At 39.5% G+C, this 18,783-nt stretch overlaps 1 protein-coding gene across 7 annotated transcripts in view; it reads left to right on the forward strand.

Annotated features, from left to right (window-relative positions):
* The window catches only part of WDPCP (WD repeat containing planar cell polarity effector), a 230,839-nt gene that overhangs the window by 110,583 nt on the left and 101,473 nt on the right, over positions 1 to 18,783 (forward strand). For all 7 annotated transcript variants that reach the window (XM_030557924.1, XM_030557925.1, XM_030557923.1 and 4 more), the window contains 3 exons: positions 4,780 to 5,389; positions 14,483 to 14,671; positions 17,287 to 17,410. In XM_030557924.1, coding sequence (XP_030413784.1) covers positions 4,780 to 5,389; positions 14,483 to 14,671; positions 17,287 to 17,410 — 923 coding nt within the window. The remainder of the gene's footprint in view (positions 1 to 4,779; positions 5,390 to 14,482; positions 14,672 to 17,286; positions 17,411 to 18,783) is intronic.

Here is an 18,783-nt window from a genome sequence, read left to right on the forward strand (position 1 = left end):
ACACCATTTTCCCTTGCAGCCCCTTAGTGTACTTCCAAAGTTAGATCTGTACTCTAGGGAAGGTTTCTGTTGATGGCAGTGGGCTTAGGATCAAACCCCCATGAGAATGAAGAGAATACAAAGAGCCTGGAGAGCTTTAAATAGTCAAGTGAACAATCAGAATCTAAATGGAACCATTTGAAAGAGCTCATCTGATACCTTAAAAGATTTGGCCTATAATGGCTGAAACAAAACGGGACAGTCAGACTTCTTAGAGCTGAAATATTGTCTGTGTTTTAGCTTTAGGAAATTGTAAAGCTTGGGGCTTGTCAACCTGGTTTTAGAAATCACATCCCCATAATGCGCATTGCTGCATCATGTAAACAGGCCCTTAGATCCACACCCCCTCAAAATGCAGACATTTTAATATGTCAGGTCGTTGCTTTGCTCATAAACATTGCTTTCCTCATAAACAGAGGTACCAGCCTCCCTAATTTTCCATAATCCTCCCAACTAATTTTGCAATTACATTTAAAAGGTAGGATTAAGGGTGTTGTGTGTCACCCACCCTCAGTCAGATGAGCCCAGTGCTGTGGCTGTGGGAGGCATTCTTCTCCATCACCAGAGCCTCATGCAGTGGCGCCCGCAGCCATGCTATATGCATATCACACGGGGTGTACCATTTTGTCAGCCAGGGTGGGTCCTTGGTCATGTTTTTGAGATCCCATGGTAGGCGGAGCTGGTTCTAGGCCAGGGGCCCAAACACATGGCAGCTGTGTCACCGCCACAGGAAGCAGAGGGCCAGGCCAAGAACAAAAGCAGTGTCTGGCAGGGACAATATGCTGGCCCCCTGTGCCTTCTCCTCCAGTGTGGCCAGCAGTAGCATCTGGGCCACACAGGCTTCTCCAGGTCTGTGACACTCCAAGCAGCTGCCTGTAGCACCAGTAAGTACTCGCCACATACCCCAGTGCCGCCTGCACATGATATTGGTGCCTCCTTTCCCTGAGCCTGGCTGCCGCCGGGCAGCTACCACCTCTTCCCCCAACCAGACCCCACTCCATCCCTGCATCTCCACTTCCCCAGCTCAGCAAGCAGCTCCTTTCAGCCCCATCTCTGCTCTCCCAACCCCACCTAACACCTCTTTTAGCCCAGCCAGCCGCTCCACTCCAGTGCCCCTAGACCTCTCCCATCTCCTACCCTGGTGTACCCGGAGAGAAATTTCTGCGTGAATCAGTTAGAGCACAACATACAGCCTGTGGCTTGGGCAGTGAATCCAGCACCCAAAAGCCTGCTGACAAAGGGAGCCAAATACACAAAAAACTCCACGCAAAATGGCATCTTGACATAAGCCTTTTTCATTTTATAACGTATCATCAGCCACATTCATATGTAATGACTGAGGGGGCCGTTTTGGAAGAATATAGCCTGGAGCCTTCACCTTCTTTTCCCTCACCACCATTCTAGGTAGCCCCAACGTACAAATATTTTATACCATTCATACATTTTCTGACAGTTCAGCTCAGGACCAAAACATGGCAACTTGGAGGAAAGCGCACCTTTCCACAAATCTTCACACAAACAGCCTTCATTCACATCAATGTTCAAGAAAAGTAAAGGCAGATACGGTGCAAACATAGCAACTCATAAATACTCACCAATAATTTTGCCTACTATTTACCTGGGTTTAGTTATCTCTCCTCTGTATTGGTGAAGATCTCCTAACCAGAGCTTGCATGTATCATTTAGGCCACTTTAACATACAGGTATAAGCATCCATTATTACTTGGTGACTTCTAATCAAATATAGCTTATACAATAAACGCTGCATATACCATACTCCATTTTATGTGCTATTTAGGTTTGATTTTGCATCATTAAAATCAAGGGAGTTTGACTGGAATGGGAGCAGGATTGAGTCCCCTTGCTCAGTATTGAATGGAAACTGATGTCTCTTGTTTTTCCATCTCCTGTCTCTTTTGAATGAGTTAGTTCAAAAGACCCCTTTGAACCTAGGGGAGGCATGAAATAGATAAACTATCCATTTTGCATATACCATCAGGCATCACAGAAAGCTCCGGCCCACTTCCTTTCTCATAGCCCCTGGATTCCTGGGAGCAAATATCTCTTGCTTCCTAAGGACCTACTGAGTGCTATTTAGGCTGTTCCAGCCCTTGCTCAAGAGTTGGACAGAAGATAATTCCTTAGTCACAGTTTTAGAGTCCTTGTATTTCCTTTACTCCAATTTATATCAAATGTGATTTCTGTTGCATCACAGAGATGAATTCTCATCAAATATATTTTGAAAATCTAAGCATATACCATCCTCCCTCTTACCTCTGTCTCCACTGCAGTAATATCTTTGAGGAGGTCCGTGCTTAATCACACTTGCCAGTCTTGCCTTTTTACCCAGTATGGAAGCAACCAGAATCAATTTATGTTGAGTTTCTCTGACTGTTTCTCAAATATTTTCTACTTTTTTTGTTGGCACATTTACAGGATTCTAATAAAAACATTATCTAGCTTCTCTGTAGCAACATCCAAAATCACTTCATTAACCCTTACTGATCTTCTATCCAAAACATCTATGGTGTTTATAGAATATTTATCTTTGCAGGCATAATATCAAAACTCACCCCTCCTGTTTTATTTTGCCTATCCATTTGGTAAACACAATTGTTGTATTGCATCTAACTGGCCTAGTATAAAGTAATAAAATGTACCTCCTTTATGCTAATAATATTCTATTTATACTCAATGTTATATAACTCCATTGCAGCAATATATGCCCCTGGTATCTGTATATTGTTGGTCTTTAGCTTTGTTGCCCTTGGCTTACTTGGCCATTACATTCTCAATGGGTCAGTTTCACTGGGGCTAATCCTGGTAACGCAACTGAAATAAACAGAAATCAAAACTAGGTGCACTGACTACTAGATATGTACCTTCCTTCATATCTAGGCAGTGCTCTCTATTCTGTTCTTCCCTCACTGCTCATCTAAAATTAGGTTAGTGATGTTTGTATTATCAGCCGGCCAGTTTGCTGCCATATAGTTGAGCTAATCGGTTGCTGCTTTAGTGCTCAGTTTACTCAACTGAAACTAATTTTGAGAAACTGCCAAAACAAAACCTTCTAACTAGACTGGCCAACCACCTATTCCTCCAAAATAGTCTTTTTATCAATTTACCAGTCCTCACTTCAGCATTCTGACAGATCAGAATGAATTTTTTTTTTGTCTCAGTTGCAGGGCAAGAGGCTAAATTCTGCACTGGGCCATAGACTCATACAACCTCAGCATAGTCAAAATGATAAACTACTTTGAGCTTTGAGTTAGGTTTCAACTTCTTATATGTCTATATTTTGAATTCTGACTGAAACGCGGTGTCCCTTTTTTTTTTTTTTTTTTTGGTCCCCTGCCAGGCTAATGATCTGCTCAGTCAACTAATCAGGTTTATTATCCATCTTTTTAACTGCTACTTGCATGCTGCCTAACCTCAAAATAAGTTTTACTGACATTTGTGCCTTTAGGGGCTCCAAAATTATTGGCAGGTCAGCAGCATTGGAATATAGTTTAAGGGATTGTTTGGGTGTAACTGAGGGCAAAGTTTGGCAGAGTCAAACACAAACAAGCTCATCCCTCTCTTTCTCCTAGGTGAACACTTTTGCTAACCGATTGGCTCTCTCTTTAAGAGAAATAGCTATTTATAAAGTAGGCTGGTTATTTATCTACTGCCTATTTTCTCCCATAGCTTCTCTGCTCAAGTACACACCCAGTGGCTCTTGGACTCCACTATTTTCTTCATCCCTTTACAGAACTTCCTGCCTTCTTACAATTATCCATCTGTTGTCTTTGTATCATCCTGTTTTTGTGCTCTGCCTCTAGTTTATTCCACCTGCAATTTTTACAGCTAGTCCTAGATTCATAGATTCATAGACTTAAGGTCAGAAGGGACCATTGTGGTCATCTAATTTGACCTCTTGCACAATGCAGGCCACAGAATCTCACTCATCCACTCTTGTAACAAACCCCTAACCTATGTCTGAGTTATTGAAGTCCTCAAATCATGGTTTAAAGACCTGAAGGTTGCAGAGAATCCTCCAGCAAGTGACCCATGCCCCATGCTGCAGAGGAAGGGGAAAAACCTCTATGGCCTCTGTTTTCATACAGTCATTTACTCTGAATCTAAACCAGCTAGGTTTCACTTGTGAACCTCTCCTCATCTTGCATTAACTATCACAGATTTTTGATATATACTGTTTCTACCACTGCTGTACAACCAACAATGCCCACACAAGCATTTGCTCTCTCTGCTTCCCAGAGCAAACAATCACAAACATTTTGCTCTTGATACACTGTGTAATTTTTTTTACTTGTTGATTTTTTTAAAAAGTGAATAATCAGCTTTTCTTAGCATTCAGTCAGCAGCTCATTTTCTTGTTTTCTTCTAGGAATGAGACTGTTGCAAGGGCTATCTTCTCTTGTGTCTTATGTTCTGCTAACCACCTAAGCTCTCTGTGTAGATAAATAATGTTCAGGCTATGTTGTGTTATATTTTTGCCAAACAGATTACCCTTTAAAAATAAATAAAAGGTATACAAATCTATTTGTAAAATATGATAATTTGTTTGGTTTATTGAGCTGCGAGAATATGGTATAGCTTTTATATTCTAAATTGTTAGCATTTCATTAAATATAATTGATAGATTTGTTTTGCAGAATTTATATGGAGGATTATATTTTAAACTGTAAAAATACTAATGAATCATTATAAATGACTCAAAATATTCTGGATTTTTTTCAGGTTCTGAGTTACTTCCATACAGAATGGGATCCACTTGATGCTAGCTTTAGCACTAATCAGCCTTATCAGGTTCACACGGTGGAGCACTCCATCAGCACAAACAAAGAGCCCATGGCTGACAGCTGCATCTATGAGTGGGTTAGGAACAAAATTCAGTGCATGTCAGTCACCAGAATACCACTAAGATCCAGGGCCATCAGTTGTTGCAGGAACATTGCAGAAGACAAGCTGGTCCTGGGCTGTGAAGATTCTTCAATAATTCTGTATGACGCCCACCAGAGAGTAACTCGGTTAGTCCAGGCAGAACTATTGCCTGCTTTAATAAGCTGCCATCCCAGTGGAGCCATATTTCTGGTTGGCAGCTCTCAAGGGGAGCTGCAGCTTTTTGACATGGCACTGTCCCCAATTAAAATACAGCTTTTGGCAGAAGACTGCTCACCTAAAGCAACTTTGCAATTCAGTAAACGGTTTGATGTGTCTAGCAGCCTCATCCAGATACAATGGGCAGCTCCTCACACTGTGTCTGACAGCGACAACAGCTTGGATGTTCATGACCTTCTGTTAATTCGGTTTGACAAAGGACCTTTAGGAGTACTTCAGTTTAAACTTGGTAAGTCACTCAGCACATGTACTGTACATTAAGGACTCTAGGCAATACCCTTTCTTCACCAGCTTCTCTGATTTTCAAGGAAATTGCTCACTTTAGTCTCAAAATTGCTTATGTTCCAAATAAATTTGATGTCCCCTCATACAGTGACTAACATAATGGAAACCTGACCTGTCAGGGGGGCTTCTAGGTGCAACTACAACAAAAATAGTTTTTTTGTTAAAAGTTATTACATCAGAAATACAAAATCAGAGTTCTTTTCTGAGTGCTTGCATATGCCCATTCCACTTTAGATGCCTTTGCATGAAGACAGAGAGCTTTTTCCCTTACGGGTACCCACTGGGGTGGCTCATGCACCTCCATACGCTCATGCAACTAGCCAAGGGTATAAAGGGGCAGGGCCATCGCAATCCCCCTTTTCACCCCCTTGGTCTATAGTCAGAATATGTGTGTGAGCTTCTCACACTCTTTCCTGTTCTCTCCTTAGAAAAACTTTATCTCAAGTTTTGTAAATTGTATAATTGTAGTTATAGTTTTAGTCAGTGGTACTCGTTTATGAAAGATTCTTGGTTTTTATCTTATTTTTCTTCAAGCGTTTAGCTCGGTATCAGAACATGCCTAAGTCTCTGGGATTTAAGCACTGTTCTGGCTATTACAAGTCAAGTGATTCAGATAACACAGTCTTCAAGGTGTAACGACAAATTGGTAAATTGATACCGTGTGGCTTTGGCAACCAGCAAAATGTCCGATTTAGCCATATTTTTATTGTTTGAAAAGAGCTAGCCAGATTGTCACTGTTCTCCAAAAATAGTATTAAAGAAAAATGTTTGCAGATGGCCATCTATTATGAGATAATGCCACTCCACCATGTCGAATAGTGCTTAGCAGCTGTAAAGCACCAAATAGAGCACTAATTAAAGCATCTCTTTGATGTATTTATGCATGTTGTCCATTTAAAAAAATAACCCTCTAAATTACCTGGTGACCTGTCAAACAGAAGGCACTCTGCCCATGTATACCTTGCTTTTCTTCAGCCCTCCCTTGTGGGGTCCACTCACGACAGCTTTCCAGAAAGCACAGCTTTCCCCTTCCTATCTCTAGCACATTTATGTTCTTATTAAGGCAAACAGGCTCTCAGTGCAGGGACTTAGCGGCCTTCCTGCTAATTGCCAGATTATAAACTTAATTGGACAGTCTCCCTGGGCACTGTTCCTAAATCAATTAGGAAGTGAGTTGGCTCTCACCTTTTTCCCAAGTAGGTCGCTTGGAAGTGCAGCACCCAAGAGAAGTCAAGCATCCAAATGCGAAGATGTTGACCTCCACAGTTGAAAGTTATCGCATTTTAAAATTCATTCTGTATATTACTCTCAAATCTCGTCTCTATAGAAGACCATGGTTTTCCCCCGTATAGTCAGCTAGGCAAATCATAATATAAAGTCCTCTATTGCTTCAGTGTTCTCTTAGCTTTCTCTCTGCTTGCCACATTAACAAGGTGAAATACTGCACTGACTAGTCCTTGTTGCTGAGATCTGCAATTCTTTAGGCCTCTGTTAATTAATGATTAATGTGCATACAAATTATATAAAAATACATGAGAGGCGTGTGACGGAAAAACAGACATTCAGCCCTGAAAAGCTGAAAGCTATAATTAACTTGCTGGGTTATGCATATGTGGAGTAGCTAATGTGCTGTGTTAGGACACGCTCCTGAGAACCTCCCATCAGCAATATCTGTGTATAACAGGATAGTTTAAAGATGCAGCTGTAGTTTCTGAGACAGCGTACATGGCTTGAAATTACAGTTTGTGCATGAGTACCTTGCTGAATCTGTGTCTATAACAAGAATTTTCCTGTATTTGACTCTAAATATCTGTAAATAGGGTACTGTGGCTATTACAGGTTTTTTATATGCGATATGTTAGAATCAGCAGGTCCATATAAAAAGAATAAAGTTTCAGGGCAATACTGCATATTTGATCCAGTATAAATAGTACTTTCTCTTCAGAGTAATTTGCACTTTTGATTTGCTATAAAGACTCTAAATTTATGGCCTTTCTAAAAATCTGATTTTTTGATTCTACTGCCTGTCACTGCACCCCAAACTATAATTTTAACCTTTCAGGCCAGGTAATCTTTATACATAAACTTTGTCATCAAAGTAGCGACTTCCACTATCAGGGTCATCTCCCAGGAAAGCTTAACTCAGTAACTCACATGTATTAACCACACAGCATAGTTTTACCAAGTAACTTTGTATTTCACGGTTGATGGTGGCTACTCTTTTTGCCCATGTGCAGTTCTGAAAAATCTAGGCCCTTGTTATAACCAGTAATAATTTATCTCAAGATTTTCTAAACTGTTCCATATGAATGTTAACAAATTATTCCAGTGACTGTGAAAAATAGTTTTTACTTCCAGCTGCCATCGCAGATATCTGGACAAGTCTATAAAGCCTCCAATGCTTTGTCTAGCTAATTTCAATTCAGAAAAATGATGATACCAATCTTGCCCTAGAGAGATAGTGTACTACATTAGATTTCATTAACATATAAACAAATATTTTCATCTTCCCTTCGCAGTTAACACCAAGATTACTTACCTTGTGCAATATTTCAAAAACATACTATAAACATTGATGAAGAATAAGGACTACCATAACAATTAAATATTATCATTACCAGAAATACGCACGTATAAACTACTTCAATTAAAAACAGCAATTACACAGAGAAAGCACCCATGCAATAAATTCAGGTGTGAAATGTTATCTAGCAGACAAGTGTTTTCTTTAAGTGATACTGAAAAAAATTAAAAAGGTGTTATTTTATTCTCTTTAATGAACAAAGCCTTTCAAATGGTCTGGAAACATCAGGCATGGCCTACCGGGTTCTCCAAGCCACTTGCTGGTCATTGACATCTGGCTATACCTGTTTTCCAGCTTTCTTGCTTCTTTCCTCTTGTATGCCTGTGCAAACTACATCCACCACTGCATCTGAGAAAGCTTAGTGGGATATGTTTTTCTGCAGCTTGTCTCTACTCTTCTTCCCTGGAAGAAGATTCACTCCTTGCCATCTTTGTGTCTTTGACTGCAGTTCTTAGGGTCAGTTTTCTCTTTCCTACTGGTATGTTTTTCTTAAAATTAGGGTTGGGTGACAGTTTCAGAATATCTATGATCATCTTAAAATAAATTTAGTTTCCTTTTTCCTTTAAATGTAAAAAACTGACAATATAGTCTCTTAGTAGATTTCAGAGATATTGTAGAAATATTCTGTTTCATGGCTGAAACCATCAGCTCTGACCAGACATCTGAGGTTTTTGGGTAAAGGTTTTAGATGTTTTAAAAGTCCACGAAAGCTTATGCTCACATAAATTTATTAGTCTCTAAGGTGGCAAAAGGACTCCTGTTCTTTTTACAGATACAGACTAACACGGCTGCTACTCTGAAACCAGTTTTAATGTACATACTATTTGGCCCTTGTACTCAAACCAGGCACATAGCTGAGAATATTAGCCGTGGTGCATATAGGCTGTAGGTAGCCACATTGATATGATCAGCTAGCTAGTCAATGATAATCTAGAACACTATTTTCTGGAGAATTCTGGGCATATGCAGAAGTATAGACCCGGGATTGGGGATGCATTATAACTTCAACCTCTAGAGAACAAGAATTGTACATAACTCATCTTCTTTTAGAGTGGGGAGCATGCTGGTCAGTTTATTTCATTATGATAGGTATGTTAACTCTGATTTTCAGCAGTTCTTATCTGGAATGGAAAGATGCACTGATGTTGGTGTCTGTAAAAAGATAGCTGGCCCTTTAAATGAAATCAAGCCCTGCTCTTCTATTCTAGCCCAGGTGAGTGCTAGTTTGAGATAATGAGGAGTGCGGGGCTGCCCCTGGAAGTTACAAATAAGAGCTAGGCCAAAGTAAAGGGAGAGCGTGCAGAACCCTGAGAGTGAGGTCTGATCTACACTGAAAAGTTATATCAGCATCACTCTGTCGGTCAGAGGTGTGGAAAAAAAAAACACACCCTGACCCACATAGCTATGTCAACATATCCCCTAGTGTAGATGCAGCTGTGTGGATGGAAGAGGGCTTCTGCTGACACAGATAACTTCGTTTGGGAGTTGGTTATTCCTACACTGACAGCAAACCCCCGTCTGTCTGCACTGTGGGGCTGTGCTGGTATAAAGTCTGTAGTTTAACTGTACCCAGAGAAAGAGAGAGCCCGAACGAGTGCTCAGAATGAGAGCAGAGCTGGGCTCAGAGCTTCAGGGAAGGGATGACCCTGAAGGAAGGAGCGGTAACAGTTCCCTAGTGAGCAGTGGCGCCAGATCCGGCTGCTGAAAGCAGAAAACAGGGAGGCAATCAGGGGAGTCACCTCCAGAGAGGGCTGGAAAGGGAGATTCCTGCTGACTCTCTGAGCCAGACAGCTAAAGCCTGAGGGTCAGAGAGGACTGGCAGCTGGAGACTGGATGGTGATGTCTCCAGCCAGGATCTAGAGCCAAGCCTGAGAATGAACCAGGGCAGAAAATACCCCAGCAAGAAGGGCTGGGCGGAGGCATGGTGAGAGATGCTAGAGCCGTACCTGAGAGCCTGAGCACAGTGAGAAGTGCCAGAGCTGTACTTGTTGTGTTGACAGACTGTTGGGACTTGAAGATTAAATGTAGTGTTTGGTCTATGCTGGGGAATTCTGAATTATGGTTGTGTGACTTTTGTAATAAATTAACCCCACAAAGGAATATTTATATTTGGAAAGCTTGCGTAGAGTTACTGTGGGCTCTGGAAGAGGGAAATAGAGGAAGGGGCTGCATGCAGGGCCACCCTGAGGACACAAGTGGGCATCCTGGAGACAGCCACTCTTTCATATTGTCTCACAAGGTCACATTCTTCTCTATAATTAAATACTGAAGAAATGCCTCAAGTAGGGGATTTTGCTGAGCTGGAGGTAATTTTTATGCGTGACACCTAATGAGGAGGCTCTGATTGTTTACTATAGGATCATAGAAGATCCTATAGCACTTTCGTTCTCATAGTGTTAGAACTTGATCCCAACTTCCTTTAAAGTCAATGGATCCCAAACTCATAATGTCCTAGTATAATTCCAACCCCAATATTTATATGCTGGCCTACCAAAAAAATTCCTTTGAAGTTACATAAGAACTGTTATACCTAATTAAACCTATGGCTCATCTGGTTCAGTATCCCATCTCTTGCAGGAGTCATCACACGAGTCTTCAGAGGAAGGTGCAAGAACCCGGCTGTAGGCAGATACAGGATAATCTTCCCACCACATTATGTTTCATTGTAATCTCCAATAATTAGAGATTGCCTTAAGCCCTGAAACACAAAGTTTAATATCTCTTCCAAAATCTTTTGAGCATTAGCTATTCTAAACGCCGGATATTCTTTTTATCTATATAAACGTCCAATCCCTTTTTGAAATTTGCTGCAGTCTTGGCTCCAATGACATCTTGTGACAATGAGTTCCACAGTCTAATTCCACATTTTATGAAAAGTATTTCCTTTATCAGTTTTGAATTTGCCACCTTCCAATTTCATTGAATATCACCTTTGTTCTCACTTTATGAGAACAGATGTTCTCAGGCTACCTTCTCTATAGCGTTTATTGTTTTATATATTTTTATCATGTCCCCGCTTAGTTGTCTCCTTTCTAAGGTGAACCACCCCAGTCTTTTTAATTTCTCTTCATTAGTTTTTCCATAACTATACTTGCCTCCCTTCTTTGAACCTCCTGCAATCATACAATATCCTTTTTGAAATGGTGCACAGAGTATTCCCAATGAGACTGCACCACTGATTTACATAAAGGCACTATAGTATTTTCCTCATTGTTCTCAATCCCAATCCTTATGCATCCTCTCATTTTGTTTGTTTTTCTAACCAGAGCTGTACACTGAACAGAGGTCACTGAACACTGCACACTGCACAGAGGTCCTTACTGAGCTGTCTATGATTCCCAGTTCTCTTTTCTGAGTTGATACACTCAATTTAGAACCTTGTAAAGTATATGAATAACTTTTATATTTTTCCTTCCAATGTTCATTACTCTGCATTCATGACATTGAATTTCATTTGTCATCATGTTGCCTATTCACCTAGCTTGGTTAGGTCCCTCTGAAGTTCTTCACAGTCCTTTCTGTTCTTCACTAACCAAAATAATTGTGTCATATACAAATTTTGCTACCTCACTGCTCATGCGCCTTTCCAAATCATTAATAAATATATTAAACATGGCACAGTGAGGATGCTTGAAGCATCCCACTGTAAACCTTTCTCCATGATGAACATTGACCATTCTTCTTCTTTAGTATGTAAATAGTAACATTAACAAATTAATGGAAAGGTTTGAAATACATTTGAGGACTTCAGGAGATGCAAAGTGCATGTGTGCAATACCTTGTGGAAATGAAAAAATGTTCACAATGTGTTTGATGGTTTGGAGGTCTCTGCATTCCCACTATGGCAAATCCTTGATTCCCCATTTGTGCATCACATGCATGCATCTTCCATGTCATGTCCTAATATAGTTGGTGGCCATCCCACTGTCTTCAGCACAGCAAGAAACCAGACAGTTTGATGGTGAGATCGTCTATGAGGTGGTTGTTGTTTACGTCAGAACCTGCCTATTGCATCCACCAGATGTCTTATGGATTAAAGTCAGCTCCTCCAACCACCCAGAATGGTTGGCGGGACTTAGAGCGAGGGTGAGGAGGGTGAACAAGGTTGTCATGGCGCAGGAGCTTTTGGTTACCAAGACCTTTCTTGTACTCACACAATGTAGCCATCTCTCACCGGATGGTTTAGGAGGGATGTTAGCAAGGACTGGAACCAAGGCAGTGGGGAGGACTTCAGGGTGCCAGTTACAAGTCTTATAGCTGGATATCAGTGTGAGCTTCTTTCCCAAACAGGTGCACAGTACTCGGCTGTGGAATAAACTAAACCTGTGTTGCCGTTCGTAGCATTTGAGCATCACAACCCCAGCTAGATCCTGCTACCTTTTTGGATGATATTGGTGCAACACTTCATTTCGTGACTCACCTGTTTCAGATGTTGTTGATAGGTAAGGCTGCAATCGAGGGTGACTCCTAGATAACAGGGGTTCGGTTCGTGAGTGATTGCCTTGCCACAGAAGTTTACATTCAGCATCTTCTTCACTTTGGAATTGCTGAGATGGAAAGCTGATGATGCAGTTTTTAATGGGCTGGGTTTGAGCACCCAGTACCTAAAGTAGTTTTCCATCCTCTTGACCATTTAATCCTACTCTTTGCTTTCTGTCTCCTACCTGGTTTTTGATCCATGACAGTGCTTCCCCATGACTCCAGGACAAGGTAGCTTCTTTAATAACCTCTTTTAGGGGGACTTTGTCAAAGACCTTTTGAAAGTCTAAATAAATAGTTACTGGTTCTCCTTTATCCACTATACTATTGACACGTCCAAAGAACTCTAATATATTAGAGAGACATGATTTTCCTCTGCAGAAACTGTATTGGTTAGACCCTATCATCTCATGGTCATTTAGGCATTTATTATTTTCTTTTTAATTATCATTTCAATCAACTGACCGCTTACAGATGTATGGCTTCCAGGACTGTAATCTCCCGTATCACCTCTATAGCCATTTAAAAATACAGATACAGCATCTACTACTTTCCAGTCTTCTGGAACAATGGGTGTTTTATTGAGAGACTGCCTATTTTTGTTAGCAGCTCAGCCACTTCACATTTAAGCTCCTTCAGAACTTCTGGATTTGTACCATCTTGTCCTGGTGATGTACTTCTTTTTAAATTACTGGTTTGTTCCAGCACCTCCTCTTCAGACACTGCAGTTTGATTCAACATCATAGGGGGATGTAAAGTACCTGCAGGCTTCCTGCTTCCAAAATACTTTTTTTTTTAAAAGTCTTATTGTTTGTTTTTGTACTTTTAGCTATTTGCTCTTCAAAATCCATTTAGTCCCTTCTATTTTCCCTCTTATATATTGCCTGCTGTCATCTGTGCCCCTGTTTACTGGCTTCACTAGGATCAGAGTTCCAAACTTGGAAGGATTTCTGTTTGGTTCACATAGCCTCTTGAACCTTGCCATTGGCTTGCTCTTTACCTTTCTGGTTCCCTCTTTGTTTGGTGGAATACATGCCTTCTGAGTCTCTATTGCTGTTTTTAAGTAATATCTATGCCATGTGTAAGGATTTTATTTCCTTTATTTTTTATTTTAGGGGCTTTTTGACTCGCCATCTTATTTGATTGAGTTCTCCCTTTCTACAGTTTATCATCACTGTGTAACCTCTTGGTTCTTTACCTCCTCCTAGGATGACAATGAACCTAATTATATTGTGGTCACTATTACTTAGTAGCTGAGCAGCTGTTGCTTCTTGAATTAACTCCTCTGTGTTACTTAAAACTAAGTTGAGAATAGTCTTTCCTCCTGTGTGCTCTAGAACTAGCTGATCCAAGAAGCATTCACTTAAGTTGTCAAGAAACTCTTTCTCTAAACTTTACGCTATTCTTTGCTTTCTGTCTCCTCTAATAATACCTCCTTACCTGGCAGAGACATTGTGAAAATTCATTTTATTAACATATGTGAGGAGTCCAGGTACTATGGTGATGAGCACCATATAAAAACCGGTAAATAATTTAAAATAAACAAATAATATAAACTGTTATATAGTGTTGCTGTGCTGGTAAGTATATGCCACATTCCCCGCCCCATACATGGATGCATTTCACTGTTGGGTTTTCTGCACCATGTAAAGTATATTGAGGCTAAATATGTTTAGATAAAAGGTTAGGAGGACCAGATGTTCCGATTTTATAGGGACAGTCCCGATTTTTGTATCTTTTTCTCACATAGGCACCTATTACCCCCCACCTCCTGTCCCAATTTTTGACACTTGCTATCTGGCCAGCCTATAAAAGGTGCTATGCAAATGGACTACATAATATTTAAACATAAAACTCATTTACTTATTAAAACCTGAATTAATAAGGAACAATATTTGTAACTGCTGAAAAATAGAAAATTATTTTTCCACAATGTAATGGTGCTATCCTTTGGTTTAATATTTCCTACGACAGGTGTCATCACAAGAGGACGGCTGGGCCCTGTGGAAATCATCCACCAGTATGTTCGTTATGATGAGATATATGAGGCGATTAGTGTCCTGAGCAGCATGAACTGGGACACTATGGGTCATCAGTGTTACATAAGCATGAGTGCCATTGTAAATCATCTTCTTAGACAAAAGCTGACGCCAGAGAGAGAAGGTCAGAGTTTGGTTGTATTTCATAAATGTTTATACTTGTATTTTAAAATCTATACTTGAATGATTTTGTTAATACATATTGGCTTTTAAAAGAAGGCTCAATATTTACTAGATCCCGACTAGTCAGAGTTATGCTTTGCTATTCTACAATCAAATGTCATTATTATATAGTCATTAAATGTCATTATTATATAGATGTTTTAATAAGATTATGCAAACACAAATTGCATTTTAATTCATATTAATAGGAAGGTGTAATAATACATATATTACATAGTATATACACATGCATCTTTGTGTTATTTATATGAAAATATATGATACAGTAATTTTATCTGTCTGTCTAGCGATGTATCTATCTATCTATCTAGTGATAGACAGACAGACAGACAGACATCTTATATTGAAATCAGTGACTAATGTTGGCCAGTACAGAAGTCAAATATTGATTTTATATCAATATTTAGAACTGGCACCAAATTAAGGAAGGGCATTGTCATGGGGAGGGGACAGGAGTATTTAGTTCAGTTTGGGGATATTTGCAAAAAGGACGGCCTTTCAATGCAACAGCCAGTGTCTTTTCACACTCCCTGTATCTCCTGCAAACCATAGGACTGCTACACCTCCACTCACTATAACCTCCCTGTCCCCTACAGTGACTCCTGACATCTCCCACACGAAAGGATGAATTTAAGGTTCAGCCTCATCTCCGCTGGACTCTGGTGTGATGGCTTCCCACTGAATTGTGTATTGGAATGCGATAGACTCCAAAATTTAGAGTGCAACAGTTGAGTGACAAGGTGTCATGCCATGGCCCAGCAAGAATACAGCTGTGTACCAGGCTTATCTTTTAGGGAAAGAAAGGCCAGTGCTAGTAGTTGTGATGAGCTATAGATCTTAGGCAAATTGTAAGCTGCCCAGCTTGCTCTCAAACCATCAGTTGGCCATCCCTGTTTTACAGCATGAGATGCGAGTCAGATTACCATAACCTCCACTCTACAAATGTACAGCACTAAAATCTTGTCTTAATAGAACACACTTTTAAAGTAACCAGTGAAAAAAATAGGCTATTCTTGAAACTGTTATAAAAATATGCACATTCTGAATAGATGTCTGTGTATTTTCTCCCCATGCAGCTGCCTAATGCTGTCTTACGACAGGCAGAATTTTATTCCAGCCTGGATTTATTCTATATGAATCTAACAAATTTGACATGGTAATTTATTTTCTTTTTATTAGTGGAACCCAGTGAGCCCTTTTATTTGTAGCAGTGTGTTGGTTATCTTTGAGATCTTTATTTCTGCCTTCAACACCAAGCTGGGCTATCTAATGAATATATAACTGTGCAAGTAGTTACCTATATCCCATGTAGGTTGGCACATTTCAGAAGTACAAAACATACTGTCAGGAAAACAGCAGTAGCAAGAGAGTATGGCTTGTTTTCACAATAATATTGCTGTAGTCAATTTTAATCTAAATTGACTGCTGCTTTGAAAGAAAATACCTTTAAGGTTCATCTTATCTTACTGTTTAGATTTAAGATAATGTAAAACCTAATTTACTAACACTTCGCCCATGTTTATAAGGCTATATTATTGGAGCATTTAGTGCTGTCAAACCTAATAAAATAAAATGTAACTCTGCTTAGAACTAAAGAACCGTTATCACTAAATACAGAAATGGCTAGTTCAAACAAAAGTTAATAGGAGTAAATCAATGAGATTTTGTCTGCCTAATGAGATAATGTGTCAGGTATACTCTGTTTTAATGCACACACATAACTCCACCTAATAATAATAATAGGGCTTGCAAATCCACCTTTACGGGAAAATCTGTCCCAATGTATCAAGTTCTTTCAGTGATTTGAGAAAGATGGAGGCTTTCATCAATCGTTTTGCCCTATACTTAGGAACATATACCTCGCATTGACTCCCAGACAACAATCACATCATATAATGACGTTCATGTTATTCATCATTAAAGCAGCCCCACCAAGACACTTAGGACACAAACACTTCAAATAGTTATAAATAATGGAAGAAAAACACATTTTATGTTAAAAAATATAAAAAGCCAAAGTGCCATTGTCAAGAAAGGGGACTCACAAAAAATTCTTCTGTAGAAGAAGGGCCTCATTGCCTTCTCACTTAACAATCATTTTAAACCAGTGTAACTCCCTTGACTACGGTGACCACCTAGTGGTCAAATGCACAGTGGTGAACCCTGAAAAGGTGAGCCTCATTATTCTTTCTTGAGTAGAAAAGAGAAAAGCTGAGTTAATTGGGAGTTGATTTTTACTGATGAACTTGTTCAAACTGTATTGTTCTTATGAGTCACTGTTTTCATTATCCATATCTGACAAAAGCTTGATTCCTTATAGATTACTTAACTTTTGACAGCTTTTTGTTGCTCATAGTCTTTGTCAATGCTACGCCATGTGAAAGTTTATACACAGGTTTGTTTTTGTACCAGCTGTCGTATTTTAATTTCATCTTTCCTGTGACAAGCTCACATTTCATCTGTGTTTGAGAAACCTGACGGATGGCAAACATGAGCAACCTGTTGTAATCGAAGCAGTTTCACTTGTTTCATTGCTGCTGTGTTTGAACTCCACAGCACAGCTTGAAGCAAGCCTTGGAACCTTTTATGCTCCAACAAGACCCCTGTTGGATATGACTGTGTTGGAATATAGAGACCCAATCAGCAGATATGCAAGAAGGTTCTTCCACCACCTGCTCAGGTGATTGACAGCTTCAACTTTTATTAACTTCAAATTAATTGCACATTTCAATAACCGCCCACTTTAATGTGGTTAGCATTTTCCAAAAGGACCACCCCGGAAAAAAATGCATTCATTGCCATTGTTTATTTAGCTTGCGCTTCATTCCTTTCAAGTGTGATGTTGTAGATAAAGTGCTACTTAGAACTCTTCTATCATCCATACACTTTAAAATGAATCAACCTTTCCCTTTTCATTTGATAGAAAGAAGAAAGTATGCTTACAGAGCGATTTATGGGCAGACTACTTTTAGACTAACAATTGGAATAGCTTACAAACTAGGAAGAAACATTGAGTTTTAATTGATGCTAAAAAATGCAAATGAGCAGTGTGCGGTCCAAGATATTTTTGGCTTTGAGCCCTGGAAATCTGAGTCTTTTGTTCTTCCCACCTTCAGATTTCTCACTTAAGAAATAATATTCCAGGTCATAACCTTACTGCCCATGTTATTATTTGAATAATACCACCTTCAATACAGTTTAAGAAACTAAATTCAGTTTCAGCCACAAGAATAAAGGAGTAAGAAGAAATGTGGCTGTGACATGTAATTCATACAGTGATTTCAAAATGTCGTAAAACCAAATTTAGCTGTGGTTCTATAACATTGATGTACTTGTAGAGTTTTGATCAATAATAAATTAATGGCCTAGGTTTGTTTTAATGGCTATAAATGTTAGCATAGAAATGCAACTGAAATTTTCGCTCTGTTTTTTACTTAGAAGCTATTCAATTAATGCAAATAAGGTAGAAATTCTTTGCCTCGGTGATAAATAAGAAAGTTACACCATATTTTTGTACAAGGGTCTGCCTGAAAGAATAAGACTCACACACTTAAAAATGAAAGCACCCATTTTCCATGTCTCATTAGAATTATATGCAAAATTATGAACTGTCAATTATTTTGAAGGTAAATTTAACCTCTATCAGAACTCAAAGAGGTAATTTTCTTTTAAAACTGGAAAGCTGAAAGGGGATAATCTTTATAGTAAACTAGTCCACCAAAAGGCCAAGGGAATATTTCTAAATTGATGAAATTTCATAATATTAGCATTATAATATGATGCTTTAAGGACAGAACCTTCAACCGAGTTCACTGCCAGATACAGTTGTGGTGTTAGGTACAAATTGTGTCCTTGCTCTTCAGAGGGAAGCAGTGGGGAGGATGCAGTGCTATAATGGCCAAATGGAGGTGCTCTGGGCAATTTTGTCTGCACAGAGCAGATACAGAAAGAATGCCTCAGAGATTGCTGCGAGGTGCTCTTTATAGCTGCTGGTGAAAGGTGTATCCTCTCTGACTTGAGAGCTTGCTGCCAAATGCTATCAGGCATGCAGAG

This window comes from Gopherus evgoodei, chromosome 3 (genome assembly GCF_007399415.2).
Source record: "Gopherus evgoodei ecotype Sinaloan lineage chromosome 3, rGopEvg1_v1.p, whole genome shotgun sequence".
Classification (NCBI taxonomy): Eukaryota; Metazoa; Chordata; order Testudines; family Testudinidae; genus Gopherus; species Gopherus evgoodei.